Source organism: Macrosteles quadrilineatus, unplaced genomic scaffold, assembly GCF_028750875.1.
Source record: "Macrosteles quadrilineatus isolate MER2022 unplaced genomic scaffold, UCM_ALF_1.0 Scaffold_9__3_contigs__length_116548681, whole genome shotgun sequence".
NCBI lineage: Eukaryota > Metazoa > Arthropoda > Insecta > Hemiptera > Cicadellidae > Macrosteles > Macrosteles quadrilineatus.
In genome coordinates this window covers 82,016,879-82,029,609 of record NW_026542602.1, presented here as the reverse complement: position 1 = coordinate 82,029,609, position 12,731 = coordinate 82,016,879, and the positions used below count along the sequence as shown (strand labels likewise).

At 34.3% G+C, this 12,731-nt stretch overlaps 1 protein-coding gene across 1 annotated transcript in view; it reads left to right on the top strand.

Moving 5' to 3' along the window:
- Window positions 1-5,022: 5,022 nt before the first annotated feature.
- Window positions 5,023-12,731, top strand: part of LOC129002458 (tyrosine-protein phosphatase non-receptor type 9) — a 52,752-nt gene continuing 45,043 nt past the window's right edge. Inside the window, exon 1 of the mRNA XM_054430281.1 lies at window positions 5,023-5,090. Coding sequence (XP_054286256.1) covers window positions 5,058-5,090 — 33 coding nt within the window. The 5' untranslated portion in view covers window positions 5,023-5,057. The remainder of the gene's footprint in view (window positions 5,091-12,731) is intronic.

Below are 12,731 nucleotides of genomic sequence, written 5' to 3'. Positions count from 1 at the left end.
ACTGTAGACTGTAGATTAAAATGATTACGAAGCAAGAATCAATACATATTTTCGATATATTCAATTGTTTACAATCGAAATTTCCAACTGAGTTGACAACAGCTGATGTTTACTCCATAGAGGCTAAAAAACGATTTTTACTCCCTAAAGAGTAAAAATGCTACATTAGACCCGCAACGCATTCATTAAAACGACTGTTTTTACTGCAGTATGACAAAAACAATATAATATGAACCCTTGATGACTCCGCTCAATTTTGTGGATGCCTCTGCGAACGCCACCTAGTAAGGATTAGATTAAGGTATCTACAATCCTAAAATGCTATGGGAAGGGAGGGAAACAGGTCCACGACGCAGGAAGTGGTGAAGGAAGTAGTAAAGGCAAGCAGTCCGGAGTGTGGGAACTGTTTATGACGATTAGATTAAGGTATCTGCAAACCTAAAATGCCGTGGGAAGGGAGGTAAACAGGTCGGCGACGTCACAGAAAATATACTAGTTAGTATATTTTCTATGGCGACGTCGGAAGTGGTGAGGGAAGTAGTCAAGGCGTGCTGTCCGGAGTGTGGGAACTGTTTATAATGATTAGATTAATGTATCTGCAATCCTAAAATGCTATAGGAAGGGTGGGAAAAGGTCCATGACGTATAGGAAGTGGTGAAGGAAGTAGTAAAGGCAAGCTGGCCGGAGTGTGGGAACTATTAATGATGATTACATTAAGGTATCTACAATCCTAAAATGCTATGGGAAGGGAGGGAAACAGGTCCACGACGTAGGAAGTGGTGAAGGAAGTAGTAAAGGCAAGCAGCCCGGAGTGTGGGAACTGTTTATGACGATTAGATTAAGGTATCTGCAAACCTAAAATGCCGTGGGAAGGGAGGGAAACAGGTCCGCGACATAGGAAATGGTGAGGGAAGTAGTTAAGGCGTGCTGTCCGGAGTCTGGGAACTGTTTATAACGATTAGAATTATGTATCTGCAACCCTAAAATGCTATGGGAAGGGAGGAAAACAGGTTAACGACGTAGGAAGTGGTGAAGGAAGTAGTCAAGGCAAGCTGGCCGGAGTGTGGGAACTATTAATGACGATTACATTAAGGTATCTACAATCCTAAAAAAAATGCTATGGGAAGGGAGGGAAACAGGTCCACGACGTAGAAAGTAGTGAAGGAAGTAGTAGGTGAGCAGTACCGTAAAATGGGGTGAATAGAAACACTTTTTGACTTTTAAGCTTCTGTAAAAACGATATTTTTAATTTTTAAATTTTCAACACTAACTCATATTTCCGGTCTTGGACTCTTTACTTAAACCAGTTATCAATTTTCTTTTCTTTTTAATCATTAAGCAGAAAAAAAATAAAATATGGCTGTGTCTATTCACCCTGCACTTTGGGGTGAATAGAAACACTGTGTTAAATTGATGATTGTTGCTTTTCCCCACTTACCAGGGGCAATAGGAACATGAAATTTATGCTTGTTAGCTTAGGTTGTTGTAAATAAAAATATTTAAAGTTAATTAACACATTTATTTATAAGTACGAAGTATAAAAACATCGTTTTCATAAACCCTTATCCAAACAAATCGGAGAACATAAATGACAATGGGTGAAATCAGAGTTACAAAATCTTACATAGAAACCAACTAAATGAAGAGTAAAATCAGACAAATCTTCCTCAAAATACAACACAAGTTGTACACGGCTTGGGAGTTGGAAGCCGACGTACTACGTCATCGACTTTGAAGAGGGCCTATTAATCTGTCCCTCAGAACTTGTTGGTTTGCGCAATTTTCTTGATGAATCTTCCTATTTATCCTTCCTGTCAAATTCAATAACTTTTGCAACATATAAACGATAGCAAGTTTTGTTTTTCCCCATCACTTTGACAATTACATGATCATGAAGGGACAACTTTGAAGACTCACTGATGTCTTGAGTTAGGTTTGCTGGTTCTTCTTCATCAAATTCATCAAATCAAAGTCTTTGTCACTTTCTTCCAGTGAGAAGTGTGACTGATGTGGAATCATCTTCATCTCTGGTAATTTTTTTCTTTTTTGGGTGGTTTTCAGATCCACATTTATTTGCACCACTGGTTCCAAAAAAAGTGTTTCTATTTACCCTGGTGTTTTGCAAAATCATGACATAACCTAAAATAAAAATAAAGTAAAAAAATATAGTTTATTCTAAAGGCCAATCTTAATCTATTAACACACTTGGTTTTAAGATACCTAAGACAATATAAAAAATGGTTATCTATCTATATATTAATAGGCAAGCATGTTTCTTTAAAACCTTTTTTCTCAGCTTGTGTGCATCGTGGGGTAAATCTGCGCATACCGTTAGAAAGCAATTTTCATGTAGGTGTGCAGAATCCCTTTATAAATTTAAATAGGCTCAAAGATAAGCACAAAAAATGAGTTTAAAAATTTGAAAAAATTAACATGGATCTTATGCGTTGCCATGCTGGTGACGAAATAACAACGAAATATAAACAGAAAATCAAAACAAATGGAAGAAACTCCAATCACATGTTTTATTTACAGTGTGGGGTGAAAATAGAGAAGTGAGTACATTACATATTTTTGGTCGAGTTTCGACCACTGGACGACCTCTCGTTAACATAAATACTAATAGGTTCATACTTAGAGAGAAAGTTTTGAAAAGAATGTTATTCCCCAAAATTTTCAAATGAGGTTTGCATGCATCATCCAACATCCGAAGCAGTAATACCAATATGCTGAAATAATTTTTCGCAGGTAGATAGGATATGGTTATAATGGAGGAAAATAATTTCCTTATATAAAGTCAATGTATACTGTAACAAAGTTATAAAAATGTGAATCATTCATTGAAGTTTTGTTTCTATTCACCCCATTCTACGGTAGCAGTAGGGAGTGTGGGAACTGACGATTAGATTAAGGTATCAACAGTTCTAAAATGCTATGGGAAGGGAGGGAAACAGGTCTGCGACGTAGGAAGTGGTGAAGGAAGTAGTAAATTCAAGTACAGTAGTCCGGAGTGTGGGAACTGTTTAAGACGATTACATAAGTGGATTAGGAAGTGGCGAAGGAAGTAGTACAATGTAGCGATTCTCAACTCTTGATACCAATGCCAATTTTTTTTTTTTAATTTAACCAAATTTTTGAATTTTACACCAAACCCTGTCTTTATTTTTATGTAATGGGGTGTTTTCAAGTAAAGAAAATGCAGCAACAAAAAATTCTAACTAGCCAATTTGGATTTTTTGGATGATGAAAATCTTCCACGACCAAGCAGACATTAACTGCCTCGGACGTCATCGTCGCCGTTTGCGATCGCGGCAAAATTATGATCATTTCCCGCGGCCGTGTCTACGAAGTTTCAAAATTTTCACGCGTAGACATCATCATTGACTCCCGCGGCCACGGAAACGTCATCGTGGGATCTGGGGGGGGGGACTAAGCCCCCCCCCCCTTTAGCCGTCACTGGGCTCTTGCCTGCAACATAAAATGGTACCCAACATTGTGGAAGTGGAAGTCAATGACGTTGAAGAGATATTGACTAAAATAGTAATCGCAAGCATGGTGTATTTTGAATAATCTTTGTTGGAACATTGATTGGGTTATCCATAGTCAATGGTTGGAGATAGTCATGTCTAAGAATGTACTGATGTATTTTTTTATGTTTTGCGCTATATAATGCATTTTTGTAATACAGGGTGAGTTTTAATTGTCCCCCCCCCCAACTTTTTTCTACATTTTTTCAAATATCAATCCCAGACCACTTCCAAACATTGTTGGGTAGTAAGTACTTCATTTTGACAAGGTGGTCATTTCCGGCGGCCATCTTGGATCCGCCATATTGGATGCAAAATTTTTTTTTCAAATGTAAAGGTGGGGTTGTGACCCATTATTTCAAACTAAATTTTTACCCTGATTACAATGCCGCAAACTGTTTTTAAAAATCTTGATTCATTCTAAAGTTACGAGGGCTTTTTAAAACTTTATTTTTAGCCCATTTTAACATTGTGCATTTACAAACTAAGACCATAATCCCAAAATAGTGCTAGATAATGATAAGTATACACTACCAGTAATTGTCCACTTATTTTCACTTGGTTATGACTGATGTATTTTTTTCGGCCGCCATCTTGGATCCGCCATTTTGAAATGTGATAAATTATTTTAAATATGAAGGGGGTGTTGTGACCCATCATTTCGAACTACTTTTTTAAGTTGAACTTAATTCCATAATCCGTTTTTCATTTTCATTTTTTTGATTTTGAAATATTGACATTTTTAACAAAACAATTTCAATATTTCATCAACAAAACTTGATAACAAAAAATGGATTGCGGCATTGAGTTAAGCTTAAAAAAGTAGTTCAAAATGATGGGTCACAACACCCCCTTCATATTTAAAATAATTTATCACATTTCAAAATGGCGGATCCAAGATGGCGGCCGAAAAAAAATACATCAGTCAAAACCAAGTGAAAATAGGTGGACAATTACTGGTAGTGTATACTTATCATTATCTAGCACTATTTTGGGATTATGGTCTTAGTTTGTAAATGCACAATGTTAAAATGGGCTAAAAATAAAGTTTTAAAAAGCCCTCGTAACTGTAGAACGAATCAAGATTTTTAAAAACGGTTTGCGGCATTGTAATCAGGGTAAAAATGTAGTTCGAAATAATGGGTCACAACCCCACCTTTACATTTAAAAAAAAAATTTTGCATCCAATATGGCGGATCCAAGATGGCGGCCGGAAATGACCACCTTGTCAAAATGAAGTACTTACTACCCAACAATGTTTGGAAGTGGTCTGGGATTGATATTTGAAAAAATGTAGAAAAAAGTTGGGGGGGGGGACAATTAAAACTCACCCTGTATGTAAAAGGTTCTTAATAAACTTCATGGGTTTTAAGCCAATAAATTTAAATAAACCAATTGGTTCATACACATTACCAAATGTATAGCCACTACTTTCAATTATATCGTTAGTTGTGTTTTTAACCTGATACATGCAGACAGACAGTACAGTACAACAGTCGACAGTTTTACAGTTTTTAGTTTAAGTTTAAGATGGCAGCTGCTTTGACGCCCGAGCAAGAGAAGGTATTTAGATAATTTTTTAACTTATTATATTATTTTGTCTAAGTTTTTGCGATAATTTGTTTCACCTACCTTATATAACAAAATTATATAATATAACCTGTGTCCATACATAAACCAAATTCCGAGTTAGACCTAGTTGAAATGTATGACATGGGATAGGCCGTGTAACTAAGGAGTAAAACTGCGTTTAATATGTGATTTTTAAGTTAACTTAAAGCCAAACCTATTTTAAAAAACCGAAGAAGAGCTTGAAATAATGCATGTTATTAAAATAAGCACTTTTCCTAACAATTTTTTAAAGAGCTTTCGCAATTTGGTTCTATCTTGTTGCTTTCCTAACCTAATTTCAATTCTGAGGAAGTAAGAGTAGGCTATGCCAAATTTAAGGGTCCCGGTCCATTATACTGTATAGTCAATTATAGCATATTTGACAAAATCTCTTAACATAAAACTAAAATTTGGCTGTCTTATGCTAGGTTTTTGGCGGCTAAGAAATGTGTTGAGAGATAGCAGAAGGTTGAAACTTACAACTCGAATGTAGGTAGTCGCCTAGCCCATTAAAAATCTTATTTACACAAAACGTTTACATACTTGGAATTTTCCACATGTAAGTTAGGCCTAGCCTAAATGATTGGGGAACAATTTTTACATTAAGGGGAGACTGAACCTTTTATGTCTTAAAAAATTAAATTTTTGTTTTTTGTCTAAAATTAATCTCCGTTTTTTCCTGATTAAGAAAATGTATAATACTTAGTATATTAGAAAGCTTCTTATGACAACAATAAATAAACAAAGCTAACTCTACCGAGGTTTCGGCCACACTATTCTTATGGCTTTGAGTGTGTGCTGCAAAGCTTTAAGTGCGTTTTTCCGAAAGTTTGTTTTTTTATCTTTAGGTACACATAGTTCAAAATCTGTAATACATAGAGACTTAAAGTTTTGAATGCATTAGTCTGGGTATTTGGTGAGTACATTAAACCAATCATATATTGATTAGTTATAAATTTTGATTTCCCTACATCTGGCAAGAGGCTCAATGAGCCGAATTTGGCAAGTGTAGTGTGAGATGGCAGAGGCTCATTGAGCCGAATTTGTCATTGGCACACTCAAACTCATATTTCGTTGTGTTATGATGGAATAAATTACTAACAACCTATACTGTCGTGAAGATGAGATTACGGGCTTTATTTTTCATACATAAAACATCTACGGGCGTTTCTATATACGCGTGTGGGAAATTTTGAAAACAGGTGATTTTTTATAGTGCTGTGACAGTGCAGTACAAAACTCTTTGGGCGACTTATTAATAAAGTTTTTTTTATAATTTAGGCCTATTTCTTTTTTGTTTGTACAGTTTATAGCCTATAACCATGCTTGTAAATATACTTTCTTCATTATAAGTTTATTTCTAATTTAGGCCAAGGCTATTTCATTTTTTTGGTTGGCAACCAATTTTTTGCGTAGGCTTAGCCGATTTTAATTTTGTATGCCAAATACAATGTAGGCTTACTTTGTAAATATTTGTAATAATCATATTTAGTCATAAAATATATATTTCAATGTTTTTCAACCCAGTTTATGACTTGTTTTTTTTCACCATATCACTTTGTAATGACTTGTCACTTTTTTCGAAAATGAATTTTTCGGTTGCGACTTTCTACAAAACACTCTATAGGAGACTTATAACTTAGGTTTAGCAAAAAACACTATATATATTCTAAAAGTACATAAAATTAGTAACAAAATGTATATCTCAGAATTTCATACATGAGGTATTGAAGATTTTATAATCATTTCATTCATGCGAATATGTTATACATTTTTCATAAAAAATGTAGAAGTTGTTTATATTTTGAGTTTTTTAATTTTTTCAGTTGCAAATATCAGTAAAATACAAATATTTATTGAAAGCCCTATGGTTTTTGAGTATAAACATGCAACTTTTATTGACTCTTGGAATTTATTACTATTTTTGACATCACTCAAAATTTTATTTGCGTTTTTTTTGTGAAAACACATTTTGAAAGATTTATTGACTTTTTACTAATCCTTTTACAATTATTCCAAAAGTCTTTATATTACTATGTAGAGTACTAAACTGCCAAACTTTTTCCAATATATGTTTATAAGAAAAAAAAATTGTAAAACTTCTTATAATCAATAAAATTTCAAATTTTATTTTTCAAAGTAAAAAAAAAAAAACTTATCTCTTTGTTACTATGGCAACTATGAGTAAAAAAATAAATAACTTTCACTAAATTGTTCATTGTTTTGTGCTGAATCAGAATAACTTATATATAATTTATTGTGTTTTCCATTCAATATAACAGAGTTATTAACAGTTTAATGAGGCCACTACCAAAGTTGACCAATACCTCTGCCATCTCACAGGTGCACGGCTAGCAGACGACGCCGCCAGATCTAGGGTTAAAAAATAATTTATTTTTATTTTTAGAATATCGCATAAAAATTCGTATTTTTTAAATGATTGAAAATCATTTTTATATTGATATATTTCTTTAAAAAGTGGTTTAACATAAAGATATGGATGTGATAGTTAAGTGTGCAAAAAATCAGTATGATAGGTTTAGTAGTTTTCGTGCTATATGTACTTGAACTTGTAGCAAATACCCATTTAAAAAGCATTGAACCAGAAAAGGTACAGTCTCCCCTTAAATGGACACATGGGATTTTAAAAGTAGGCCTAATTTTGACACTAACTTAACTTAACTTAATACTTAAAATAGGCCTAAGACCTATAAAATGCATAGTGCACTCTAAAATAAATGAAGGGAACCATATTTTAACCTATCCTAACCTAACTTATACTATCTAACTTAGGGGACAGTACTTAGAAATCGGGGTTATTGGGGCTAGGCCTACCTAAGTAGGGAAAAATTATAATTCGTAAGCAAGTTACCTTGAGGGTAGGTTGGATTAGGTAAGGTAAAGTTTAAGTTATACTGTAATGAGCTGAGTTGGTAGTTATGTTTTGACTGCGACACTGCAGTCATTTTCTCTGTAACCAATAACTTAACCAATAACTTTGTGGTGTAATAGTAATTCAATATAATAACTCAATATACAGGGTGGTAAAAAAGTCCCAGGAAAGTTAAATATTTTTAAAAAATAATGCAGATAGAGCTACAATACTTGGTACAAAGTTACAGGGGATAAAACTCTATTTTAACACATATTCAGTGATCCAATAACTCTTCAGGGGGACGGCCCACAAGGAGTCGGAAGAAAATATTAAATGGAAGCATAGGTCAATATGCACATTGAATTAAAGGCCTTTTTTAGTAGAATACAATGCCGCAAACCGCACTTCAAATGGTTGATCCTGCGCAAAATGACAGTTGTTCAAAGATTCATTTAATTTACATTGCTATTATACGCTTTCTCCTCAGGGGGCACAGCCCTAGGAATCGGAAAAAAATTGTTAACGTAAGAATAGGTCGATATGCACATCAAATTAAAGGTCTTCACTTGTAGATTACGATGCCGTAAATTCAAGCTCAAAAGAATGCCTGAGTAAAAAATGGCAGTCGTTCAAAGATTCAAAATGGCGGATTCAAGAAATATTTGAACATCTGCCATTTTGCGCAGGAGATCAACCTTTTGATGTGCGGTTTGCGGCATTGTATTTTAGGCTACTAAAAAAGACCTTTAATTTGATGTGCATATTGACCTATGCTTCCATTTAAGATTTTCTTCCGACTCCTTGTGGGCCGTCCCCCTGAAGAGTTATTGGATCACTGAATATGTGTTAAAATAGAGTTTTATGCCCTGTAACTTTGTACCAAGTATTGTAGCTCTATCTACATTATTTTTTTAAATATTTAACTGTCCTGGGACTTTTTTACCACCCTGTAAACTTACTAATGATTAGTTTTCAACCATTAATGTAGGCTACCGATGACATAATTGTTTTTTTTACTTGTTTACATATTATTGTTTGCTCCGCTTAATTGGCGGACCTGAGACTGCCTACCTAGTTGCTAGTGTTAGTAGTTTTCTAAGCTTTTCTAGGCATAGAAGAGTTTGACAATTTTTAGATAGTAATGGTACATGGTAGTTAGTCATTTTATGCTGACAACATGCCACAACACTGAAGGAAACAGTCCTTAAAAAGATAATTGAACCAACACTTTTTTCGTGGCGATTTGTGTTGTCGCATTTTGTGTCCTTTCCTATCTAGTTTTTAGTTATATAGGCCCTTGGCAGAAAAGAAAAACTAAATCACACCATAAGGAACTTTCTGGTTTGATTCAATATGAGCTCAGTCCGGGATTGTTCGGCTGCCCTGCAATATGGCTTACTCTCAAAAAGAAATTGTTCATGGCCATTTCCTGTCCATTTCTTGCCAGCGTAGCCCAATCTTTTAGCCCCAAGAATATTGGCAGCTAGTAACACAACAAAGCCTTTACTTATGAAAATATATGGACAATCATCTATACAAAACCAGTTGTATACCGAACCTGTCATGGGCTGCCACCTGAGCCTTAGGTAGTCTATAAGTTTGATCAAGGGTTATGATAGGCCTACAACCCTTCTGAGGCATTTTACAGAACAGCGCATGTTCTTCGATTGCGTCATGGGCCAAAGAAAAGCACCGCAAACGCTGGGTCGACACTCCCCTTCTTAGGGTCAGCAAGCTTACTCTTAAAGGCCTTCCAAAAAGGTTACCTCTGACCTCTTGAGACTAGACAGACAAAGAATCAAATTAACTGTAGAACTGATAACTGGTCATGGGCAATTTAGGAAAAATTTACTATGTATGGGCTTATTTGATGGTGAACCGATCTGTAGGCGCTGTGGTAGGTCAGAAGAGACAGCCGATCACCTACTCTTTGAATGTAACGAGCTCTCTGATGCTAGAATGATAACTCTTGGTAATCTGGCTAGAGAGGAAGATATCTTCCTGAGGATGAACTTATTGGGAAGCTATAGGCATTCATTGGACACCTTAACTTGTAAGGTCAACAAGAAGACAATTGTCTGGGGTGCGCAATAATTTGATTTTGGATGAAGTGCTTCAAGGTCTCATTTAAAGTGTCGTCTCCTTGACCAGAAAATAGCACAAGCGATGGGGAGCTAAAATCTCTATTTGGTCAGCTCTAGTGTTTGATTCACTTCACCCTTCTACGACATACCTTAATGGCGGAGGCTCACCCTAAACAAACATTTAACAGTTGAAGAAAACTTGTTTGATAAGGATTTGGAATTTTTGTTCATATTATGAAGAGGACATAGCAAAAACAGACATAAATAAATCACTGAATTATATCTGGGGCTTACAGGGTCAAATATAAGTCAATGTCTTTATTTTTGAGAGATTTCCTCTACTTCTACTAACACATAATAAATAAACTAAAAAAATAACTCTCTTGTAGGCCTACAGAACTTATTTTTAAACTTAAGCAATCATGTAAAGTGTAAAAGGTAAAAAAAAATTAAGACAATTTGTGCTATTTTCTTAGGTCCAACATTACTTTTCAACTCCGGACCAGTTTTTCTGTTGATTCTGGCTCACGGCATGCTTACAAGAGGTGGTGTCCGGTTACCGGGAAATTCTGAGTCATATATGATGAGATAATTCTTTCTCTGAATCACCTGTCTAGTGTTGTTTAAATATGCATTGCGTCAGAAGGCTTGGCGGCTTTTGTGAAGGTTCTCTGATGATGATGAAATTTAAATTTAAAAATCTAAAAACAGTTTATTTCAAACAAAAATATAAAATACTTTGTTGGTTCCCCAGAAGATGGTGCCTGTGCATACGGAATGAGTTTCCATTAGTCAGAGACAAATAATAGCCATGACATCCCTACGTAATAATAACATGAATAAAAAAAAATAATTATAAATCTCACCTGGTGACGACAGCAAATTAACATTATTTTTGTAAAACTAGCCTAATTAAAGAAAATAAAAAAATAATAGAAACAAATTTGCAAAAAAAGTCACAAATGACCTGTTGTTTGATACCCCCGCCACAACAAACCTGCAGACTAAGCGATTTTCAATTGTCTGATTACATTTTTACTAAAATATTTCCATAAATAAGACACATTTTATTCCCAATTTAAATAACATTAGATTTAACGAGTGCTTAGGTTTGCTGCTACGGGGAAGGTAAAAAGTGTTTTTTGACGATACGTCAACAGTATAGGATGAAATAAATAAATTTGCCAAATTTTATCAACATATAGGCTATCCATAATCAAGTAAACTACAAAAGTTTTCATTTTATCCATAAGAATAACATAGAAATTTTAAAAATTACACTTTTTTTTAATTTTCTCCGTGACAATTAGGCATACAACAACGCTTCAATATAGGCCTACTAAATTATTTCTTTTTTTAAGCTCTACAAAATGGTTTCAACAGAAATTGCAAACATTTTTGTTTTTAGGATCAAAAATGGGAAAACCCCATTTTTACCCCATAAACCCCCGTTCCCATGGTCCGATTATGCTGGTTCGCAAACTCGTTTGAATTAACGCAGGTTTACACGTTTGTACCAAATTTAATCAAAATCGGATAATTTTTGCTTGAGTTATCGCACTAACGGACACATAACTTATAGCCTATGAATTTGAACGGATGTTGTTTTTGGCCTCTTGGTACCTCAAAACAAAAAATTATATCCGTCCCGGGTCCAGGTCTTACCATGAGTAGGCCTACTACGGTAATAGCTTATTCCCTATATGGGAAATTCGCTGAAACCCATATCATTTTAAAAGAGTGATAAATACACTTTTTTATTTAAAAAATGTTTTTCTATGTTGTCTCATATCAATACAAATCAACTAAACCCACAAGGGTTGAAATTTTAAAGTGAAAAAAATAAATTGAAACTTAAATTACAAGAAAACTACTTATTTATCGATTACACACTAATAACGTTTTTTGTAGAGAATATTCTAATGATTGAAATGGCGAAATAAAATTAACCCTATTGCTGTTTGTTTCCGAGATATTGATAAAATAATAAAAGTTTACACAAATAAACTTAAAAGGGTCTAGGGTGGGGGGGGGGGGGAAGCAAGAGGGGGAGGGCGGGGACTTTATAGAAAATGTCCCTTATATGATCAACTAACATCTATGAAAAAATCAGCCTTTCACTAATTACTTCCGACAAAGCACTATTTTTTCCTTTATTGACTGGGCTATTCAGTTTAAAATAATGCTAATCACTCTAGGTAGTTGTTTTTAAGTACAGTATCTACAATGAAATAGCCTACTTATCTAAATTTGATGTTAATTGGTCAGATTACCCGGTTTCATTTGACGTTTTTATTAGGTACTGTATTTAAATACTAATAATACAAGATCCCTTAAGTAAGTACAGAATTTAAGAATACGTTTTTATGGGTCAAAATAAAACAAAAAAGAATAATGTTAATTCCCAAAAACGCCTTGTTAGCTTGAGATAACTTATCCGCTAATGGTAAAAAGAGGTGTAACCTTCATCGTGATATTTCAGCTACTGTATTTGTTTTTAATATTTTTAAACTGGAAATTGGTTCGTATTGCTTCGTATATTGGTTCGTAGGAAATTTAAGATGCTGATTAATTTAGTATTCTTGACATTTTTTTTAAAATCGGCAATCATTTAGTAAATTATGTTTCAATGAT